Raw genomic sequence first — 23,486 nt, 5'->3', positions numbered from 1 at the left:
AGTGAGAGATCTGTGCTCCGGGTGGGACCTGTCTGTTCATGCTGCTCCTGGCAGGGATGCAAAGGTAGTTTCTGCATCCCTAGTAGAAGAAACCATACCTGTCTCAGGACGCTGTGAAGAAGTATGTAGAGAGAATAATAATTCTCCTGAGTGGCAGGCCTTGGGTGGCCATGGGAGGACCGGAGTGTGGATTAGGGAGACCATATTGGCTCGTGGCCCTCAGGAGAGGTCAGTCCTCCTGAAACTGGACTTTGCCTCCCATGGTTAAAGAGTGGACAAGGGCTCAGGTTTTAACCTTCGGTTCCTCCCTTCCACCAGGTGGCATCATTACCCCTCAACTGGGTTGGCCCAATCTTTGGCATCAGGTTCTTTCTCAGCAAGGTAACCTTGCAGGAATGGTAGAAACCTAGAAACCAAGACCTGTATCCTCAGAGCCCAGACAATGTACTTCCCTTTCTGAGGAGCCATAGAAGTAATACACACGCGGGCAGCAACAGGTAGTCTGAGGGGATCTCAGCTCAGCACTTCACCCTTTGCCATCCTGCATCGACTCTAGTTCTTAGCTGTTTCCTGTGTGTCTGAACTTCTGCCAGTTTTGCTAGAACATGAGAAATGATGACATTGGCTGGATTGTTCCTTCTTGGGGTGGCTGTAGGACACTGCATTGCCCTCTTGCTTAGAGCTCTGAGGTCACCAAGGAGGGAATGTGCAGACCCTGGCCAGGTCATACTGGTAGCCTCAATTCATGGCATGTGACCTTCCTCAGGCCATAGAATCTTGAGATCCAGGTGGGTCTTAGAAGGCAGCCACAGCAAGTCCTGAGCTGCACAAATAGTTGCTAGGGATGGAGTCCTGCTTAGTGACCCTCCCACCAATTGCTACCTATGCTCTTGAACTTGCAGTCATCCTGCCTGAGCCTACTGAGTGCTAAAATTGCAAGTGTGTGCCATCATGTTCAGCTAGTATATATATAGTTTTGAAAACATTTTGCTGAAGAGATGGCTCAGAGATTAAGAACACTGGCTGTGAAAAAATAAAAGAAAAAAGAAAAAAAGAAAAAAAGAACACTGGCTGTTCTTCCAATACATCTTAAGTTCAATTCCCAGCAACCACATGGTGGTTCATAACCATCTATGATAAGAACTGGTACCATCTTCTGGCCTGCACACATGCAAGCAGAATACTGTATAAATAATAAATCTTTAAAAAGAAAGAAAGAAGGAAGGAAGGAAGGAAAGAACGAAAGAAAGAAAAAAGAAAAGAAAAAAACATCTTGCCAGTCTTTCTTTTGATTAATGTGCTGGGTCTGTTTTCATTTAATGTAATTATTGAGATGTTTGCCTTTAGTTCTATAATTTTACTGCTTTCTGTTCCTGCTGTCTGTTTCTAATTTTCTCTTTTTTCCCTTTGTTGTGTAACAGTCTGCTCCCAGGGTCTAGAGACAGATTCCAAGGTGCTGCAGAAACAAAGACAGATCAAAAATTGCACAGGGTCATGCTATACGGCACTCACTGACAGAAGGGTGGTGTTGGGCAGCAAGTAGCAAGGCCATTGGCTTCCTGTGATCAGGATCAAAAGCCAAGTGTGCATATTGGTTAGAAAGAGGCGACTTCGTTTTGCTAGAATATTCCTGGCTTATATTAATAGCAAAGTCAGGTGTATCGCTAGTTCAGGGACTAGGATAAAAACAGCATACACCACTTTAGTGGGTTTATGTGTTTATAGTTTGCTGGGAAACTGTGGGGAAAGGGGACCAGGGTTATCCAGAGCATCGTGGTAGTTATAATTGAAGATGCCTGTAGTCAAAATAAGCTGGATCCATATACCCTTTCCTGCCTTTATTTGGGTTATATGAAACATTTTGTATATTGTTAAAAAATTTTTTTTAATGCTTTAGCTGGGCGATAGTGGCATACACCTTTAGTCCCAGCACTTGTGAGGCAGAGGCAAGCAGAAATCTGAGTTCAAGGCCAGCTGGTTTACAGAGTGAGTTCCAGGACCAAGGGCTACACAGAGAAACCCTGTCTGGAAAAAAACAAACAAAAGACTTTTTATTACATCTATCTATCTATCTATCTATCTATCTATCTATCTATCTATCTATCTATCTATTTATAAAATGTGATTTGTGGGCTAGAGAGATGGTTCAGAGGTTAAGAGCACTGGTTGCTCATATACTGAGGTCTGTCTGTCCTTTATCTCTCCAAATGTTGTCAAGCAGCAGCCGGCACAGCAGTTTTTACTAGTAAAGTCACTGTGCTCCATATTTTGCTACCTAGTGGCTTTTTGGAATCTTCCTACTTTGGGGCTATCAAGAATAATATCCTTGGGACTAGAGAGATATCTGAGTGCTAAAAAGCACTTTTTCTTGTAGAGGACCCAAGTCCAGGTCCCATGATCGCACGGTAGTTCAACACCAGCTCTAGGGTAACCAACACCTCCTCCGACCTCCATGCACAGGGCACACATACATATACGTGCAGGCTAAACAGCCATAGACATAAAGTTATATCTTTATCACATAACTTTAAAAAACTTACGAGGCTAGAGAGATGGCTCAGCAGTTAAGAACACTTGTTCTGGGTTAGAGAGATGGCTCAGAGGTTAACATCACTGGCTGCTCTTCCAGATGTATTGAGATTAGTTCCCAGCAACTACATGGTGGCTCACAAGCATCTATAATGAGATCTGCTGCCTCTTCTGCGATGCAGGTGTACATGCAGGCAGAACACTGTATACATAATAAATAATTTTAAACAAACAAATAAATAAGTGATTTGTATAATCAGGTTTTCAAGCCACATAGAGTTGAGTTTGGAAAGAATGTCTGGAAGTAGAGATTCAAGAATACAATTCCTAGGCGGGTACAGGGTTTCTCTGTGTAGCCTTAGCTGTCCTGGATTCAATTTATAGACCAAGTTGGCCTTGAACTCACAGAGATCTACCTGTCTCTGTCTCCCGGAGTGCTGGAATTAAAGGAGTACCCCACTGTACCCGGCTACAAATCTCATTTTAGAATAAAAATTTATTCTAACAAATCTCAAAGTTAGAATAAGCTATCTTTTTGGGGCCAGAGACGGCTCATCAGTTAAAGCTTTTGCTTCTCAAGTGTGAGGACTGGAGTTTGGATCTCCAGAAACTCACCTAAATTCTAGGTGGGTGTGGCATCTTTCTTTTATTCCAGCCTCAGAAGGTAGAGACTGGGCATTCCCAGAGCAAGATGGCTAGGGAGACCAGCTGCATCCAAGACCACTGGACTTGGCTGAGAGATCCTGGTTCTGGTAAAGAAGGAGGAAGAGCAGTGGAGGATAATTCCTGACAGCAACCTCAGGCCTCCACATGCACAAGTACACGTGTGTATCTCCACACACACATAGGCTCTTGCACATGCAAAAACATGCATACCCATGTACATTTCACTCATACATGCTACATGAAAATGGGGAGAGCTCCCTTAGGTAGGAATTTTCTGATCAAGACAGTAAAAATTAGCAAAAATGTTTGAGGACATAGCCCAGTTGTTAGAGTGCTTGCCTAGCATATATGAGGGCCTAGATTCAAAAGCGAGAATAGTGGCACACACTTTTAATCCCCGTACTTGGGAGATATTATGCAGAAGGATCAAGAGTTCATAGCTTTGCTCACTTTGGCAGCACATGCACTAAAACTGGAAGGATACAGAGAAAATTAGCATGGCTCCTGCACAACAATGACACACAAATTTGTGAAGCATTCATTTAAAAAAGGGGGGCTGGAGAGATGGCTCAGCAGTTAAGAGCACTGTCTGCTCTTTCAGAGGTCCTGAGTTCGATTCTCAGCAACCACATGGTGGCTGACAACCATCTATAGTGGGGTCTAATGCCCCCTTCTGGTCTGCAGGTGTACATGCAGATAGAGCACATAAAATAATAAATATTATAAAACAAAACAAAAACAACAAACAAACTTGTTTGAGTCAGGTGTGGTGGCATATGTCTGTGTACCACATGCATGCTTGGTGCCTGAGGTCAGAAGAGGGCATCCAATCTAATAGTAAGTTCCATGATAGGGCTACGTAAAGAACCACACAAACACATATATCTGTATATGTGTGTGTGTCTTTCTCTAGACTCTCCGCTCCCCCCTCCCCCCAAAAAAACAAAATAAATAAATAAAAACCACACACACACAGAGGTGGCTCAGCTGGTACAGCACTTGTTTTATAAATGTGAGGACTGAGCAGGGCATGGCGGCATAGGCCTGTAATCCCTGCACTAAGGGAGGCAGAGGCAAGTGGATTGCTCTGAGTTCGAGGCCAGCTGGTCTACAACGTGAGTCTAGGACAGCCAAGGATACAAAAAAAGTAAGGACTGGAATTGAAATGGTGTTCTAAGACATCAAGGCTCACATGTACATGAACATACATGTTCACACAAACATAAGTTTTCTGTTTGAAATATGCAAAAAGTTTATGTTGCATATTTCAATGCAACAAAGCTCATGTGTATGCCTGCCCACACCAATTAAAAAAAATAAATTTGAGGCAGGATCTCCCTATGTAGCTTTGGCTTCCCTTGAACTCACAGAGCTCCCAATGCTGAGATTAACACCACCATGTTTAGCCCTAATACACCAATTTAAGGACCTATTCTGTGTGGCAGGGCATGGTGGTAAACACTTTCAATCACAGCATTCAGGAGCAGAGGCAGGTGGATCTCTGAGTCGGAGGCCAGCCTGATCTACAGAGTAAGTTCTAGCCCAGCCAGGGTATGTAGAGAGATTCAGTCTCAAAAAGAAAGGAGGCAGGCTGGCAAGATGGCTCAGAGGTTAAGAGCACTGGCTCCTTTTCCAGGAGTCCTAAGTTCAATTCCTAACCATCTATAATGAGATCTGGTACCCTCTTCTGGCATGCAGGCAGAATACTGTATACATAATAAGTAAATCTTAAAAAAAAAAAAAAAAGGAGGAGGGAGAAAAAAGAAGGAGGAGGTGTCCTATAGAATAATGAGAGTATGGTTGATCTTTTATTTTTATTTTTCTCTTTTTTAAATTTAACTTTTAGCTGGGTGTGGTGGCACATACCTGTAATCCCAAGGCTTGGAGAGGCAAAGGCCAGCGTATCTCTGTGAATTTGAGGCCAGTCTAGTCTACAAAGTGAGCCCAAGATAGCCAAGGCTATAGAGAAACTCTGTCTTGAGAAAACCAACCAACCAACCAACCAAACAAACAAACAAAAACCCTAAAACCTTTATTTTTAAAATAATTTTAGATTTATTATTTTATGTGTATTATTTTAGGTGTTTTGCATGCTTGTCATATATGTCTGTGTACCACATGCATGCTTGGTGCCTGAGGTCAGAAGAGGGCATCCAATCCCCTGGGACTGGAGCTACAGATAGTTGTGACCCACCATCAAACCTGGGTCCTCTGGAAGAACAAAAAATACTCATAACTACTGAACCAGCTCCCTTAACTTTTTAACTTGTAAAGATTTGTATTTCTATTATTTGTAAATATGTGTGTGTGTGTGTGTGTGTGTGTGTGTGGCAGGGTGTGTATGTATGGGTGTAGGTGTCAGATTCCCTGGAGCTGGACTTATAGGCAGTTGTAAGCTGTCTGACTGGGTACTGTGAACCACCTTGAGTTCTCTAGGAAAGCAGTAAGCACTTTTAACCACTGGGCCATCTCTGTAGGCCCTTACTTTTATTTATATGTGTGTATGTGTGTGAATGGAAGCCACATGTGTGCATGTGTCCTTGGAAATCAGAAGAGGATATGGGACACCTGAGCTGGAGGTACACATGGTTATGAGGCTTCACTGGGTGCTGGGAACTGAAGTTGGGTCCTGTGCACGGAAGGAAGTGCTCTTAATAGCTGAGCTATCGCTCCAGCCCCTATTTTTACTAATTGTACTGTGTTTTCTCTAAGATTTATTCTTACATGTGTATCATTCCTATATGAAAAAAATTTTAATATAGTTTTTAAGGAGTGGGATGGTGGTGATGCACACCTTTAACACCAGCACTCGGGAGGCAGAGGCATAGGCAGGTAAATCTTTGTGAGTTTGAATCTAGCTTTGTCTACAGAGTGAGTTCCGATACAGCCAAGACTACACAGGGAAACCCTGTCTCAAAAAACTGAGGAAAAAAAAAGTTTTTAAAGAAAGCTGTTCTAGGACTGGAGAGATGGCTCACAGGTAAAGAGCACAGGCTGCTCTTCCAAAGGTCTTGAGTTCAATTCCCAGCAACCACATAGTGGCTCACAACCATCTATAGTGAGATCAGGTGAGCAGGCATAATTCATGCAGAGCACTGTATACATAATAAATAAATCTTTAAAAGAGAAAAAAAAAAAAAGCCATTTTGTAAGATGTTCCGGGGGTGATAGCTCCGCAGTGCTGAGGGCAGGTATGTTCTGGTTTTCTGAAGGAAAGCCTTTCCAGAATTCCACACTCCCACTACAGCAAACAGCACTCAGGCTCAGCCATCCTTAGGCCAGCTAAGTGCTGCCTTGACCTCAGTATCACTCACCTGCCAGCTGTGGATCCTCATGGATCCCGGGAGGTAACTTCATAAAATCTTTCTAGCATTCCCACTTCCCTGGACAGCCAAGGTGGGTTTTCAGAGATTCACCACACACAGAAGCACCCCAACCTGTTCTTGTCCATTGCTGCTCCAGGATAGTACCCTCAACTTCAGGATATAGCTTCCTTGAATGTTGCCAGCTTGTGCCCACTAGAGGGAGCCAGAGCCCTGAGCAGCTGGCCCTGCTGCTGGTGAGGCGGTTTCATTAATCCCAAAGAGCACAGGAACAGCAGCCGGTTTCACTTCTGGATTCCATGGCATAAAATTCAAAAATAAACATTCTCTATTTGTGAGATGCACATGCATACACACACACCAAAAAAAAAAAAAAAAAAGTTTCATGAGACTTTGAGCACTGGAAATATGGCTCACCTGAACGAAGATGTTCCATGGTTCCATGAACAAACTAACCACAGGGCCTCAGGTACTGCATGGGAACTATGTGAACAATTGTGTTCAATTTAAAAATACTGATTACATGCTGAAATGATATTTTGGACATACTGACTTAAAGGTCAGGTTCACCTGCTTCCTTTAAATTCCCTTTTGACATTTATTTATTTATTTGTGTATGGATGTGGGCATGCCATACTCTGTGAGGGGACATCGGAAGACAAACCAGGAGAGGCAGTTTTCTCCTTCCATCATATTGGTTCCCAGCAAAGAACTAATATGTCAGGCCTGACAACAAGTGCTTTGCCAAGTGAGCCATTACCTGTTTCCTCCCTGATAAAATTTCCTGCCATTAGGTCCTGTAACATCATGTTTGTGGGTACACTGCATTTCTTAAGAGCTTCCTGGTCTACAGGACGTGCTAGTAACAGCAGTCAGAATGCAGTGTTTTCATGTAGGACATGGGACTTCAGGCTGATACTATTTTGTTTGTGTACCTTCAATTTGTCCATAATGAAGGACTTCTAAGACAAAGACAATGTAAACAAAATCAATTTCTATCTCTTCCAAAGTGGGTAGGTTCTTTCTAGTATTGCACCAGAAAGCCTTAATTTTGCTGGGGATATGTGGGATGGAATGTGGACTTGAGGGGCTGCCTGGTCACTCAGCACCTCTGTACTTCTAACCCTAGAGCGATGAGGAGCAGAGACAGGCAGGTTGTTGAGTCTTGCTCATTTATACTTTAGCACCAGGTTCACTCTGTGCTGTAGTTCGGATGAAAACAGACCCCACAGACTCCCACGTTTGAATCCTTGATCCCCAGTTGGAATTCTCTGGGAAGATTAGGATGTATGGCCTTCTTGAAGAACGGATGGGCTGTGGGGTTTCTAAACCCCACCACACTGTTTCCGGTTAGGCCTCTGCCTCCCATGTGTAGATGAGGATATAAGCCCTCAGCTACTGCTCCAGAATCGGGACTGCCTGGCTCCCTGTTGCCATGCTCCCAGCCACGATGGTTAGGAACTCACCTCTGGAACACAAAAAATTAAGATTTCTTTTATAAGTTGCCTTGGACATGGTGTCACACAGCAGTTAGAAAAGACAGTGAGAGACCCTGTCTGAAGGGAACAGGGAGGAATGTAATAGAGCGGGACCCTGGATGTCTTCCTCCCACATACTCCACACACACAAATAAAAAATATAACCCAGAGATCAGGTGTGGTGGCCATTTACTGAGGGTTTGTTCAAATATAAATAAATCAAGCAAGCAAGGCATAATAATTCCAAAATTTAGGGCAGCTGAGGCAGGATTGACTTGACTTCGAGACCAGCCTGGGCTACATAGTGTTTCAGATCATCAAGAGCTCTACAAGGAGGCCTTGGCTCCGAAACACAACAAAACAAACACCTCCAATACATTTTGGTAGAGGTTCCGGAAACACATTTCTCATGTAGGTCAAGAGCGAGTCCACCACCACCCATCATTATCCAGCAATGAAGGCGTCAACCACCCCGGAGCACCACTACTACAGAGCCGGGTGGATTTCCCGGCTGGACAGCCACCCGGGAGGGACTTTCCGGCAGTAGGCAGGCGGGTTCCAAGCATCCCTTCAGTCATCGAAAGTAGCTCGCGCTAGGCCCCGCCCCCGCAGCAAGCCCCGCCCCCACCATGCGGACACGCCTCGGAGGGCCTCGCTTCGCCTCCTGCACTCCAGTCAGAAGGCTGCCGTCCTGCTCCGGGTCTTCCAAGCCTCGGTCTTCCTGAGGTCAGTTTCAGTGCTGTTAGCTCGTGGTCACCCAGACGTCCGGCCCACTTAGCCGGTGAAGAGGAAGAGGCGAGCTGGGCGCTCCCGGGCGGGGCGGTGCTGGCGGGAGGGGCGAACGAGGCGGTGTCTGCGCACTTGGATGACGTTTTGCACCTTTCGCGGTCGGCTAGGAGTCCTGGCGCGTCGGGTTACGCATGCGTAGTACTTCCTTCAGGCTGTCCAAGCAAGGACCCACCCAGTCAGAATTGCTTTCCCCAAACTAAGTAGCGATTGGTTTTCGTCCCCCAGAGCACCTCCTAGGGATTCGAGGAGAGGTGGGCGGAGGGCCTCAGTGGAGCGGGATCTGAAGCAGAGGGTCGGTCGGTCCTCCAGGTCCCCCGAGAACTGCGGCCTCGCCACGGGGCCCGAACGGGCAGCCAGGCTAGCCCGAGGCCTCCCTGACTCTTAAAGGGAAGTGGAAGCCGCGACCGGGGGAGGGCACGTAACCGATACCTCACCTCGAGACAGTCGCCTTCCATTGTTGGATATGGAATTTATGTCATTTTGGCAGTGTGTAGGAAGTCCCTTAGAATCGACTAGTCTTTGCAGGATAGTGAAAAATCTGAAAACAGCCCACCGTGGAGATGGGTTGATTCAGTCACCTACACCGATAATTCTGCACAAAGGAAAGTCGCATCATTGTATATACGTATTTTTTAATACGTATTTTTGCGACAGGGTCTTGCTCAGTACTCTGGCCAATGTGTATGTGTTTTGTTTTTTAAAGACACAATATTACATTGTAGCCCAGCTTAGCCTGAAACTCAGCATGTTGCACAAACTAGTCTTGAACGGGTCCTGAGCCTTCTGGATGAAATGCCGAGATTAATGTAAAGGTTGAGCCTCTGTGGTTGTACACATAAAGTAGGTTGTGTGCTTCCAAACTCAGCTTCAGCGTGGAGGAGGATGAGGCCAGCCTTGGTTATGTACGTGGTTCGAGGTGAGCCTGGTCTACGTAGCAAAGCCATTTCTTTTTTTTTTTTTTTTTTTTTTTTGTGAGACAGGGTCTCACTATGTAGACCAGGCTGGTCTTGAACTCCCAGAGCTCCACCTGCCTAGGCCTCTGGAGTAGAGGGCTAGGATTAAAGGCAGCCCATGCCCTGCTGCAAGACCACAGTAACAGAGCCATGTCCAGTGGTGCATACCTTCAGTACTCTCACTTTCGAGAGGCAGAGTCAGTTGGCTCTCCGAAAGTTTGAGGCCAGCCTGGTTTACAGTGAGTTCCAGGACAGCCAGAGCTATGCAGAGACCTTATCTTGAAAGAAAACAAACAAACAAATTGTAGCAGTTGTGTAAAAAGTACCAGTGTCATATCTGCTGTAACAAAATTGCAAATCTATTTGTTACTTTACTTTTATCACTTTACAGTCCTGGAGAGAAGTTAAAAATCAAGTGTCTGTAGGTAGTTCCTTCTGGAGGCTCCAAAAGAGAAATATGTCTTTGCCCTTTGCACCCATTATCTCTGCCACTTCCTTAGGAAGATCCTGTTTACACTGGGGGCCCACCTTCCCATGTTAGTTTCCTCATACAGCATCCAGTAAAGTTGGTGGAAACTCAGCATACCTGGGGGCCCTTGCTCTCTCTCTCTCTCCTTTCTCACCCTTCCTCAGTGTACTTGGTCTCTATAGAAACCCTCATTTTCATGCATGCAGCAGGAAGAGAGGTGCTGTCTTCACAGTTTGTCCCGAGGTCCTGGTGAAGTACTGGAAACACATTGTGCTTGCCAGCCACATGGCTTGCCTGGAACCCAGGACCCCAAGTTGCTAACTCCTGCCCTTTGTCTGTGGGTACAGGGTGTCCATGCAAAAAGCACAGCTGTCTTTTTTTGTTGTTTTGTTTTGTTATGCCCACATTTAGGGTCCTCAAAGACCACCAGGAGCTGGACCACATATGTAAGAGCAAAGAGCTTTATTCAGGCTTAAGCTCAGTCTTTCCACAGTCACCAATGCAGTAGATCAGACAGGAGAGCCCCAGCAGCTGAACAGCAGGGTTTTTTTGTGGTTTGAGGAAGGACCGGGAATTTCCAGCTTAACAGTTACACTATTGGGTGACATCAGCAAGTATAAGCTTGTTACAAAGTGATTGGCTAACCAACACTGATCTAGCTCTCTATAGACCTCAGGGATGTTAGGTATCATCTATGGCATGAATGTTCTACTACAAGGTGGGTGGGCTGCCCAGCACAGATGCTGCACCCTGAGATACCTTCCCTTTCCTGTGGTTAGCCTCAGGCTCTTCCTTGGATAGGGAATTTTATGACCTTGTTCCTGGAATTGGTGACCTATAGCCTAGTTCCTGGGACTGATGACTTTTTTTTTTTTTTTTTTTTTTTTTTTAAGGGGAGGGGTGATCAGGCCTGGTTCTCTCATTTTTTCAGACGGGGTTTCTTGGTGTAGTCTTGGCTGTCATAGACTCGTTTTGTCGACCAGGCTGGCTTCGAACTCACAGAACTCACAGAGTCCACCTGCCTCTGCTTCCCAAGTGCTGTGATCACAGGTGTGCGCCACTGCACCCACCTTTAGCTCTCATCTTAAAATATTTCTATCTATAGTCATAAGATGTTAGTTCCAACACAGAGGTGGGCAAGAAAGGGCTGTCCTAGAGGGCTAGAACTAGCCCAAGATAAGGTAATTAGCCTCTGGACCTGCACCATTCCAATCACTCCTCAGCACTGAAAGTTAATCAGTCTCTGTAGATACAACATCTTTTCAGAAATTCTCCTTCACATTAGCAACAAGTAAGGGCTGGCCTGCCCATAGCTTTCCTTCTAATTGGGCAACCTTTTATCTTTCCCAAAAGAATTGATTCCCTAATTTACAGGCCAGCTGCCGGTGTCTTGAGTCCGCATGACTCCTGCAGCCATGAAGATTAAGCTAGGTCTGTAGTGACCATTGTGCAGTGTTTATGAAGCTGAATTCCAATCTACCTTCTTGCTTCTCCCTTTGCCTCCCTTTCTCCCTTCAGGGATCCTGGTCCCAGTTCTTCTTGGGAACACAACCCCTGACCTCTTGTGCTGGCCTGCTGGAAGCCCCTGGTGTTATTAAAGAAAGCCCCAGGAGGTCTGGGGCTCGGAACAGCACCTCGCACACAATAGGTGTTCAACAAATAGGTGGATGAATGCCAGTTCCTTGACAAGAATGTGGCCATCTGTGCAGGACAGCAGGGCTTCTGAGTGACACTCGAACTCCCCATGCCGACTTTTTCCAAAGTGCTAGAATCCCAGCACCCAGAAGGCAAATCTGCAAGTTCGGGGCCAGCTTGTTTGAAAAATACAAAAACCAGTAGGAGGAGTATGTTACAAAGTTTAAACATGGGTGAGGGGTGCTTAGCCTTTAAGAGCACTGTCTGCTGCTCTCCAGAGCGCCCAGGTTCAGTTTCCAGCACCTGAATGGTGGCTCACAACCACGTAGAACTCCAGTCCCCAGGAATCTGATACCCTCTCTGTCCTCCCTTGGCCCAATGCATAGACATGTATGCAGATGAAGCATTCACATACATAAATAAAATGTAAAACAAATAGCCGAAGTGCTTAAATAGTGACAATGCTTGTCCTTTGTGGGTGTTTGGAGCCTCACGCACAAGAAGCAGTCTGTTAGCACCCCCAGCCACATCCCCAGGACCATAAAGGATGTTTTGAACACTGTTCTGTCCACGAAAAGCTCGTTGGCTCGTGGGAGAAGTGGGTGTGTGCTGTTGTCGTACCAGAATCTCTCATCACAGTCGCACCCTTTCGTTGCAGCTGTGGATCATTTTACATATTTTTAGTCAGGCCCAAAGAAGTGACTCAGGTTTGTCGAGTCTGTGCCCAAAGTGCAGCCTGCATGTGGGAGGGGCGGACCTGGTGGGCGGTCTCCAGAAGGCAAAGTGAAAGGCTAGTTGAGGCCAGAAAGTGAGGACCGGCGAGAATCTCGAGGCCCCGCCCTGGGCGGAAGAAACGCGAGCGGCTGAGACCTCTAGCTGCGCCTCCAGGTGAGCTCGGGCCATGTTTCGGGGCGCCCGGCTGGCTCTGAGAGTTTGTCTCGAGTCCCTTCCTGGCCCTCTTAATACGTGGCAGAGCGTCTGGACCAGAAGGTTCGAGGGACCAAAGTAGGGCGGGGGCGGGATCGCGGGCTCAGCGAGCCTCTGAGGCCTGTTCCTTCTTAAAGTGGCACACATGTGCCCTAGAGAAGCCTTTCTCAGTGTTTGAAGGCTGAGCTCATGTCCCCGTCGCCTGCGGCGTCTTTGCTCACTTAAGGGCCCAAAGGGGCTGTCTTCAGATCCCAGATTTAGCCCAACGGGGCTACAGCTAAGAGCAGCTAGTTAGCAATCCCCAATTGCATCTAAAGGGAAGTCTGAGTAATGTCTCTAAGCCGGCCTTGTGGGGTCTCCTGCCTGATCACCTGTGTGCATTCTGAGTGCTTACACTCCAAAGGATCCAAGGTCCAGGGAGGCCCAGGGCCTTGTCCCAAGGCCAAGCAAGGAGAGGAGCGTGAGAGGAGAGCCAGCTGCCTGGTTACTCTCACATCCCTTGTCCCTGACCTCAGGTGATCAGTCAGAACTGGCTGGCACCCTGCCTCCCGCCAAGTCCAGTCCTGTGCTTTCCCCAAAGGTAGATACTGTAGGATCCCCTGGTCTGCAGTGCAGATGAGAGCAGGACTTGTGGACCTGGGGCTGTAGCTGCCCCACCCCTCTGTAAGTGCCCCAGTGATGACTGTTTGGATGACGCACCCTGGGATCCAGGCAGTGCAGGTTTCACTCAATGGCTCATTGGGGGTGGGGATAACTTTTTTCCATGCTTTGGCTGAATGACCACACTGAGTTATTCATGCCGTGTCTCAGTTTCCCCTGTCACTAGCCCTTGTGTCAAGATGTGTAAAGTGAGTTTTCCTCGTTTGGCCTTAGGGGTAGCCTCCTAGCTCTGGGAAGGGAGGGGGAGGCCCTTTAGTAAGACCATGCTGTGCCAGGCACTGTAACTTCACACAGAGCTGCTGTCATTGTCATGACCATCAGAGAGGGCAGCTGAAGTGAATTTCTATTGCTCTCAAACAGAACCCAGCACAGATCACTTCTTCCAAAGAACCCCCCAGGATACTCGCATGCTGTCCAGGCCAGCCTGCTTAACAGATGATCAGGAATGTGGAGACATGGGTGTCTGCCCCCAGGTGTCAGGGATATCCTTCACGGCCAATCCCTGTCTTATTTATTCAGACTCTGCCCATTCCTGTCAGACCCTGTGACGACCTGTTTGTCCCAGCTTTCCAGGATTTAGGTCTCATTTTTCTCAGCCTGATAGACAGCCTGGATCCTTTGCGGGTTGGGCCCAAGCTGCCTAAGGGTTCCACAGAAGATAGTCCTGGCCTGACATGAGTCCCTAGTCTCAAAAGAAAGTCATGGAAGCAAGTGCCTTAGTGGCTGCCCCTGAATACTCTCCTTTCCCCAGCATCCTGTGCCTTCCCACCCTTCAGGATCCAGGCTCCCTGGCATCTGACCTTGCAGATGGCTTGGCAACAGCAGAGTGTGGTGGTGCCTACTAGCCCAACTTGTTCTCAGAGCAGGTCCTGGGCTGAGCGAGCAGGAAGCCCCACTGCTGGGGTTTCCAGACCATAGCCATGCTCAGGCAATAAGAAGCAGATTTCCAGGTCAGATTTGGTGTCCTGGTGCTGTCTGCAGTGGAAAGAAAGTGCTGGGTGGCTGGGTTCCTTCGGAAGCTAGGAGACTGCTGCTCTTAGTGGTATCTGCTGGGGGTACCTCGCTTTGATACCTTGTTTGATACATTGGGACTCAATATGTAGACATACTTTCTGGGGAGAGACTGGGCCCCTACTGAAAATAATCTGCTCTCTTGGATGGACTCACCTTCTTAAAAATTCTAGCTTGCCAAACTACGGAAATTTTCTCAAGAGTTCTCTTCTTTCTTCTGCCCAGATTAGACTGTGCATCCACCATGAGTCTTGACATCCAGTGTGAGGAGCTGAGTGATGCCCGCTGGACAGAACTCCTTCCTCTGATCCAGCAATACCAAGTGGTCAGGTAGAGGCAGCCTTGGGGCCCTTGTGGGTTCAGTTGGGTCTGGTTGGGAGGGCAGTACTCTGTTGTGGAGGTGGGTGATACTTGCAGCTTGGTGGCCATCTGACAGGAGCTTGCTATGTTCTAAAGGCATACTATTCATGGGCATGAAGATGTTTTTCATAATCTTCATGAGATGTTACTATTGAGTTTTAGTGTGTTTTCAAACAAGTTCTTACTCTGTAGCCCATACCGGCCTGGAAGTAGGCTGTGGGAGCATAGCTAAATAGTTGAGTACTTGCCTAGTATGCCCAAGGTCTTGGGTTCAATTGATTTCCAACACAATATACACAATATATAAGTACAAGCCTATAATCCCACTACTGGGGAGGTGGAGGCAGGAGGATCAGAAGCCCAAGGTCATTTTCAGCCACATAGTGAGTTTGAAGTTAGCCTGAGATACACGAATTTAAAAACAGCTGACAAGTAGGCATGTAGCTCATGTAGCTAGGTAGCAGAACTTGACTAGCATGTATCATGTTTGAGCAGCCTATGTGAACCACTGCAGGCTCAGGTAGGGTGGGCAGGCTTGGTGTGGAGGCTGATGGCAGCCGCAGGTGGTGGACACCTTGCATTTGGCAGTTTGGACCCTTGTTAGTTTTTCTTCCTCTAGAGATAGTGGGCATTTCAGCAGGCAGTGGTGCCTCTCCACACCTGTCCCTGTCTGTCCATCTCTGTCTGAGAAAGGGAATTGGTAAGAGCTCTCCTCACTAGGCTCTCATAGCTCTTGGTGACTCAGGTTCGCAGGCAAGAGATAGGTGGCTGCTTCTTCCTCTTCTTTCCTGAGAGAGTCTTGGGTTTGCAGTAGAGTCAGAAGGTCATCCAGGCTACCCTAGCCCTCTATTACCTTCCCATGACCATGTCCCAAGATTCTCATGTTGCCTGGCACTTCTAGTCAGGTATGGGTTCCCAGCTTTGCCCTGTGACTTTCCCCCTTCTGTTTGCTTAGGATCCCATGACTTTTACTGATCATCTCATTAGCTCTTTCTGTAGGTTCCCTCTTCCTCTTGTCCCAGCGACCTGAGTTTTGAGCCTAGACATCCTGTACCTGTTCCCTTGGCTAATTTAAGGGCTTTTCATGGTGGTCATGTGGAGTGTGGACATACTATGGGTGTGGACATACTTTTGGAGTGTGGACATACTATGGGTGTGGCCTTTCACACTGCATTGTGGGTGCACGGTGACCCCAAGTGGCCTAACGGAGTCATAACTTGCTGTATGATTCATCATGTACTTTTGCTGCAGCAGCTCTGACCAGGTCTGAGTTCCTCTGCCTGCTATCAACATCCGTTCCTACGCTCCCACCCTACCTCTCAGTACTGGAACTTTGTACAAGCTGGGCAGGCAGTTCTAGCTCTTGGTCTTTTTTTTTTTTTTTTTGAGACGGCTTTCTTCCACTGTGTAGCCCAGACTGACATGGAGCTTGGTGATCCACATGTCACCAGGAATGTTTCAAGTTTAAATACTGTAGTTATAATCCCACATCTGGATTTCTTGGCTCCGGGTGGGTCATGCCAGCTGTTGTGTGGGATGGTGGTTGGGTCTGAGGCCAGCACCTTGCTGACTCAGGGGTCCTGTTTGCAGGCTGGATGACTGTGGCCTCACTGAGGTGCGGTGCAAAGACATCAGCTCAGCCATCCAGGCCAACCCTACCCTGACAGAGCTCAGCCTACACACCAATGAGTTGGGTGATGCTGGTGTGAGCCTGGTGCTCCAGGGCCTGCAGAATCCTACTTGTAAGATCCAGAAGCTGAGGTAAGCCCAGGGGCTCAGCCTGCCTATTCAGGACAGAACTTCAAGTGGACACATAGGCAGCTGTGATGTAGAAAGCTAACTGAGAGGCTGGGGAAGTAGGAAGGGACAGGTTGTGGTGACAGGCACTCCCAGCTCTAGCCAGAACTCAGGTGACGTATGCAGTACTAGGACAGGCCACACAATGGCTTTGTTCCAGGTCCCAGCCCCAAGTGAAAGTTTGGCTGAGCCACACCGGTGTCCTCCTTAGGCCTGGAACCCCGTCTAGAGGAAAAGCAGTGCACTAACCCTACACAGTGTGGTGGGAGCTCGGGCAGGTAGGGGCTGAGTCTCTTCATGCCTGCTGCTGATGGCATGTGCTTCAGCCTTCAGAACTGCAGCTTGACGGAGGCTGGCTGTGGAGTCCTGCCTGACGTGCTGCGCTCTTTGCCTACCCTGCGTGAGCTACATCTCAATGACAACCCTCTGGGGGATGCAGGCCTGAAGCTGCTCTGTGAAGGACTTCGGGACCCCCAGTGCCATCTTGAAAAGCTTCAGTGAGTGTATACCTTGCCAGGGTCCCTGAGCTCTTTGCTGCCCCTGACCCAGAGCCCAGCCACCCTCAGTAACCCTGACATCAACACCCATGGATGAGAACTTTAGAAGGGACTCCTAAGATTCCAGGGGCTCCCCTTTGCTAGGGGCTGGTAGCTGACCTAGCCTGAGAGTAGAATTGATGCTGGTAGAGTCTGGCTGGATTCTGTAGAATGTGATCCCAGATGATCTGAAGGTACTCTTCAGTGAGAACTTGTTTCTTCCTGCTGGGTCTGGGAGAACCTCAGAATTTCGGTAGGGCTCTTTACTGTAAAGGTTTTCTGAGCAATGTTGGTGTCCACACGAGCCTGGAGGCTCTAGGTACTCACTGTGCCTGACCAACCAGATGAGGCCTAAGAAGGCAATAGAAAACAAGATACCAGCATCCCATGTTTCCCTGATACTGCATTTCCAGGCCTATCCTAAATTCGTTTGAGTTGCCTGAGACCCCTGCCTGCCCCCAGGTTGGAATACTGTAACCTCACAGCCACCAGCTGTGAGCCCCTGGCTTCAGTGCTCAGGGTGAAACCTGACTTTAAGGAGCTTGTGTTGAGCAACAATGACCTCCATGAGGCTGGTGTCCACATGCTGTGCCGGGGCCTGAAGGACTCTGCCTGTCAACTGGAGTCACTCAAGTATGTACCAGGCCACAGACGCTGAGGGTAGGGTCAGGCACCAGTGCCCCTCTTACCATGTCCTATGTCTCCAGGCTGGAGAACTGTGGAGTCACATCAGCCAACTGCAAGGATCTGTGTGATGTCGTGGCCTCCAAAGCCTCACTGCGGGTACTGGACCTGGGCAGCAACAAGCTGGGTAATGCAGGCATTGCAGCATTGTGCTCAGGACTGCTGCTCCCTAGCTGTAAGCTTAGGACTCTGTGGTAAGTCAGTTTCCAGCCTCTTCCCATGGGGATGGAGGAGGAGAGTGGTGAGTGAAGGACATTCTTGGAGAACATTGATATCCCACAGGCTCTGGGAGTGCGATATCACTGCAGAGGGCTGCAAAGACCTGTGCCGTGTCCTCCAGGCAAAGCAGAGCTTGAAGGAACTCAGCCTAGCTGGCAATGAGCTGAAGGATGAGGGTGCCCGACTGCTGTGTGAGAGCCTGCTGGAGCCTGGCTGTCAGCTGGAGTCACTGTGGTGAGGGGGCCTGAGGAGGGGGTTGAGGTACTTCCACGACAGAATGGTGCCTGGGCAGAAAATGTGCTGGGATGGAGTGAACTTGGGAGATGCTGGTGGACGCTGGAAGATGGTGTGGCACAAAGAGGGCAGTGTTAGGCTGAGGTGCAGGTACACAAAGGTTGAAGGATGTGGGAGTGGGTGAGCCACTTGGGTCCCTTATGGACCCCCAAGGGAAGGGCTAGCTGGAGCTACTGGCTCCAGTGGACTCCAGCCTTTCTGTTCCCACAGGGTAAAGACCTGTAGTCTCACAGCTGCCTGTTGTTCCCACTTCTGCTCGGTGCTGACCAAGAACCGTTCTCTGTTGGAGCTGCAAATGAGCAGCAACCCACTGGGAGACTCGGGAGTCCTGGAGCTTTGCAAAGCCCTGGGCCAGCCAGATACTGTGCTGCGTGTGCTTTGGTAAGTGTGTGTGTGCAGGTGGCCATGTGCTGGAGATGAAAGCATAGCTCTAAGTTCTGGCCACCTTCCTCCTTTGAGGAACCCCAGGTAGAGATATACTAGGGCTCCCATACTTTTTGAGATGGGTCTGTGTGGCCCTGGTACTTACTATGCAGGCTGGCCTCACACTCAGGTTTGCTTGCCTCTGCCTCCTGAGTGCCAGGGAGAAGGTATGCACCACCAAGCCTGGGCTTCTTCATTTTCTTAGTCACATTCCAGCAGTTTCCAAGGATGGGTTCTATAGATGAGTTTCTAATACTCTAGTGCATCCTGGTCATTGACTTTGATGTAGAATCTGGGTCACTCATTTCTTCTGTTTCTTTCTGGTTCCAGGGAGGTTTCTGCTGTCCCACATCTCCTATGTATCTATCTGCTGTTGGCAGACTTTTAAATTGTTACTTTATGTTTTTGCTATGTGTGTATACCCCCAGCTCATACACCATGCATGCATGTGGAGGCAGAAGATAACTTGCAGTTGACTCTCCTTCTGCTATGGGGTTCGTTCCAAGCATGGAATTCAGGTTGTTGGCTTGATAGCAAATGAGCCCAGGCCTCTCTGCAAGCTTTAATTTTTTTCTACCCATTGTGCTCAGGGCTATTGGTTCACCTTTATGTGGGTCTTGGTCCTGAGAAGTCCTGTGCTTCCTTTATCTTTCTCATTTCTCTGTGCAGTGTCCAGGAGTCAGTCCTTAGGTTTTAAGGGAGGGCAATTCAATTCCTATTCTCATTTACTTTCTCAAGTTTTTGTTCTCACTTTTAGAGATTTCCCATTTTGTAGCCAGTCCTTAGTCTCCTTGCCTTCTGTGGTGGCACATCTTGATTGCTGCTCACTCTGGGCTGGGCAGTAGTTAAAGGGTAGACAGGCCACTACAAAGATGACAGCCCTGCAGTCTCCTGTCCAGCATCTTGGTAGCCAGAACTTCGGAACACTCAGGAAGTCTGGAGGAATGGAGCATGGGTACTGTTCCAGGGGACTTGGGGCCTGCCACAGTCACTTACAGATGGGGTTCTGCAGATTTCAGGTCCACACTGGAGAGGCAAGCCATAGCAGCTTCTTGCTGTCAGCTGGGCTATTTATTGTACATTATACTCCAGTACCTCTGGCTTCTTCAGGTTCCCTCTTATGGGTATGGGTACTGGACCTGCTCACTTACCCTTCCTTTGGCCTGTATCCCAGTCTCACTCAGTCCAGAAGCCTGTCTACCCTGTTACTTTCTGTAGGCATCTGATGTACTTGGCCTTGGTGCACACAGTTCTGACCTAGTCAGGATCCTGGTGTTAGGAGACATGGATATGCCCTCTGAGCTGTGTACCCATCCTCTGTCAGGGGAAGCTAGGGTTCTGTCTGTTGTATTCAGCTGAGGGAAGCTTAGCTGCACCTGAGGTGTGGAGGGGCTGCCTTCCTAACAAAGCCTAGATGTGGGGAACAGCTTTGCCCTCTTCATCCCAGGCTCGGGGACTGTGACGTGCATGACAGTGCTTGCAGCAGCCTTGCCAGTGTCCTGCTGGCCAACCGCAGCCTGCGGGAACTGGACCTCAGTAACAACTGCATGGGGGACTCAGGTGTCCTGCAACTGATAGAGAGCCTCAAACAGCCCAGCTGTACCCTTCAGCAGCTAGTGTAAGTGGATATAGTCGGTAAAGGTGATGGAACAGGGACTGCCTGGCCTCAGAGGGTTCAGGCAAGAAGGTGGGCATGGAGGAGTAACTAGGGGCACCCCAACTCACTTTTTTCTGCCCACCTATGTACAGCATGTATGACATTTACTGGGCGGAGGAGGTGGAAGACCAGCTTCGCGCCCTGGAGGAGGAAAGGCCATCCCTGAGGATCATCTCCTGAGCTGTGCACCTCCATGGACATAGGACATTAATCCAGCTCCAAGGGCAGCCAGCAGGATCTCTGGCTCTGGGTGCCCTAGTGTTGACTGGAGATAAGCATTGTGATCTTATTTTAGTAGAAAACTTCAGACACTTTATAACTATTAAAACACTTTGTTGGCAAGAAAGGTCCTTGTCATTTTTTTGTGGGTTGGTGTAGCTTTGCTACAGACCCGCAATGCTATGACTACTATCTGTGTATGGGGTAGTTCTTACATATGCTCACCTTAGCAGTGGGTCCTGATTCAGTCTCCAAGACAGCCTTTTTAAAACCAGGGTCTTGCTACCTATAGCCTTGGCCAGCCTTGAATACCTAAATTTGCCATGTGTGGTGACACATGCCTTTAATCCCAGCACTCAGGGAGGCAGGTCTCTGTGAGTTTGAGGCCAGCTGGGTCAACAAAGTGAGTCCAGGACAGCCAAGGCTACACAGGGAAACCCTGTCTCAAAAGCCAAAACAAACAAAAAACAAGAACATTCTCACCTTCAGATTTATTTTTAAAATTATACTTTCAAATTTTATTTTTATTTTATCTCATTTTTGAGACAGGGTCTCACTGTGTAGCTGTAGTTGACCTCAGACTTGCTAAGTACACCAGGCTGGCCTTGAATCCACAGACATCTGCCTGCTTTTTGTCTTTCAAGTGCTAGGATTAAAGGTGTGTGCCTCCACACATGGCAAATTTATTTTTATTTTTATTTTATGGGTGTTTGGCCAACATGTATGTCTGTGCAACATGTTCCTGCCCTCCGAAGCTGGAGGAGTGTCTGATCCCTTGGAACTGAGTTACAGCCAAATGGGTGGGGGAATAGAAACAGGTCCTCTGCAAAAGCAAGTACTCTTAACTGCTGAGTCATCTCTCCAGCCCCCAAATTTTTTCTTTCTTTTTTTCAGCAGAGGAAACGATGTTTATTGGTACACTCAGTCATGGGCATTATCTCTCCAGCAGAAAGTTACCAGAGAAAAGATACTGTTTTAAAGATAAGTTCTCTATGTAGGCCTGGTTGGCCTCTTAAAAAAGATCAGCCTCCTGCATCCTGAAAATTGAAACCAAAGGCATATGCTGTCAGGCCCAGCTAAAATTATATTTATGTGTACATATGTGCCAGTCATGTGTGTGTCAAGTGTAACCCACAGGCTAACACCCAGAATATCTACTAAGAGGCCAGGTGTTCCACTGTAACACAGGCTGCCCTTGAAGTTATGGCAGTCCCGCCCAAGTTCCCTAGACTTGGGATTACAGGCATGAGCTACCATGCTCACCAAATTTTGCAGTTTTAATCAGGATTTATAAATAACCTGATTAATAAGGAGCAATATATCTAACAATTTTTTTAAAGGCAGGAAGGAAAAACGCCCGTTGCCACTGGTCACCTGGGAAATGTACATCAGGACCAGTAAGATGGTACATCATGAGAATGGCTGTTATGAAAACGATGAGCTAGCAAGTGCTTGCGGGCTGTAGAGACGGCTCAGTGATTAAGGACACTTGTTGCTCTTGCAGAGGATCTGGGTTCAGTTCCCAGCACTCCTGTGTCAGCTTACAAAAAATCTCTTAATTCCAGTTCCAGAAGTTAAGAGATTCCAGGCACTCATCGGTACACATATACACATGCAAGCAAAACACTGCCCTTACTCATAAAGTAAATCTTTAAACAGTTAAAAACACGCCTTTAATTCTAACACTCGGGAGACAGAGGCAGGCAAATCTCTGTGAGATCAAGGCCAGCCTGGTCTACAGAGCAAGTTCCAGGATAGCCAGGACTATACAGAGAATCCCCGTCTGAAGAAAGAAAACAAAACCAGACAACAAATGCTGGTCAGAGTTAAAACCGTTTGCTCAGCATGTAACTGCACCACTTGGGAAGCAGAGGCAGGAAGACTGCTGCAAGTTTGAGGACAAGGAGAAATAGGCACACTTACTGTTGGTGGGAATGTACATTAGTACGGGGTGGAAAGCAGTATGGGGATTCCTCAAAACCTTCAAAATGGAGCTAAAGGTATGACCCTGTGATTGCACATATAGAAAACAAACAAACGTCAGAGACATCTGTACTGCCTTGATCACTAACTACAGCAGTGGTCACAGCAGCCAGAAAGTGGGAGAAAACAAAATGGTACATGGGGTTGGACAGGGAGCTAAGAACCGCCTCTAACTCCAGCTCCAGGGGATCGGGTACTCTCTTCTAGCCTCCACGGGCACCTGCACTCATAGGCAATTCCCCATACAGACACAATTTAAAACAAGAAAAAAGTTACTATTATTTTTTGAGACAAAGTTTCTCTGTGAAATAGCCCTGGCTGTCCTGGACTCACTTTGTAGACCAGGAGAACCTCAAACTCACAGAGATCTGCCTGCCTCTGCCTCCCAAGTGCTGGGATTAAAAGTGTACACCACCACACCCAGCTAAAATTTAAATTTTTAAAAAAGATTTTAGTTAGGCATAGTGACACAAACCCATAATCCCCAGAAACTGGGAGGTTGAAACAGAAAGACTGCCAAGAATTTGAGCTCAGCCTAGGCTGAGTTCTGTGCCAGTCTGAGCTATGCAGCAAAACCATCTCAAAAGTCCAAAGAAACAATACCTTACCTCAGTAAGTCATGACTTGCACATCTGCATTTGTGGGAAAACTGAACTTGTCAGAAGACAAGTTGTCTGTCATTGCATTCCCAATGGTTGCAACTGTAAAGCTAGGTTCATAGTCATCTCCCATCGTAATTCTTCTGTGATCACCAGTCCCACCCTCAGTGAGAGGCGTGGCAGGTAGCTGCCCAGGACATGTGTTCTGTTAATAGCTATGCCTGCCCTCAGAGAGCACTTTATCCCGCACACACACACACACACACACACACACA

The 23,486-nt window shown here is 47.7% G+C and overlaps 1 protein-coding gene and 1 non-coding gene across 7 annotated transcripts; both read left to right on the top strand.

Annotated features, from left to right (window-relative positions):
• Window positions 1-3,637: 3,637 nt before the first annotated feature.
• Window positions 3,638-3,739, top strand: LOC132651153 (U6 spliceosomal RNA). Its single transcript, XR_009589006.1, has one exon. It is a non-coding gene; the product is annotated as a U6 spliceosomal RNA (small nuclear RNA).
• Window positions 3,740-8,579: 4,840 nt separating this feature from the next.
• On the top strand, window positions 8,580-20,756 carry Rnh1 (ribonuclease/angiogenin inhibitor 1). 6 transcript variants are annotated; one of them, XM_021646219.2, is made up of 10 exons: window positions 8,580-8,722; window positions 14,666-14,770; window positions 16,391-16,561; window positions 16,924-17,094; window positions 17,596-17,766; window positions 17,841-18,011; window positions 18,100-18,270; window positions 18,541-18,711; window positions 20,201-20,371; window positions 20,503-20,756. In XM_021646219.2, exons 2-10 carry the CDS (start codon window positions 14,685-14,687, stop codon window positions 20,588-20,590), a joined length of 1,371 nt encoding a protein of 456 aa, XP_021501894.1. In that variant the 5' UTR covers window positions 8,580-8,722; window positions 14,666-14,684; the 3' UTR covers window positions 20,591-20,756. The 6 variants fall into 6 exon arrangements, with proteins under 6 accessions (XP_021501894.1, XP_021501893.1, XP_021501889.1 ...); XM_021646218.2 differs by having other exon boundaries at window positions 8,614-8,722; window positions 14,671-14,770; XM_021646214.2 differs by lacking the exon at window positions 8,580-8,722 and adding an exon at window positions 12,489-12,832.
• The last annotated feature ends 2,730 nt before the right edge of the window (window positions 20,757-23,486 follow it).

Source organism: Meriones unguiculatus, chromosome 1 (genome assembly GCF_030254825.1).
Source record: "Meriones unguiculatus strain TT.TT164.6M chromosome 1, Bangor_MerUng_6.1, whole genome shotgun sequence".
NCBI classification, from domain to species: Eukaryota; Metazoa; Chordata; class Mammalia; order Rodentia; family Muridae; genus Meriones; species Meriones unguiculatus.
Note: the sequence above shows the minus strand (reverse complement) of the source record. Positions and strands in the feature narration are given on the sequence as shown.

Excerpts from the sequence above, each read along its gene's own strand:
- Rnh1 (XM_021646214.2), top strand. The coding sequence starts at position 12,744 with ATGTTTCGGGGCGCCCGGCTGGCTCTGAGAGTTTGTCTCGAGTCCCTT. Across the intron at positions 16,562-16,923 it reads TGTAAGATCCAGAAGCTGAG|CCTTCAGAACTGCAGCTTGA; the intron begins GTAAGCCCAGGG and ends CATGTGCTTCAG. Across the intron at positions 18,712-20,200 it reads ACTGTGCTGCGTGTGCTTTG|GCTCGGGGACTGTGACGTGC; the intron begins GTAAGTGTGTGT and ends TCTTCATCCCAG.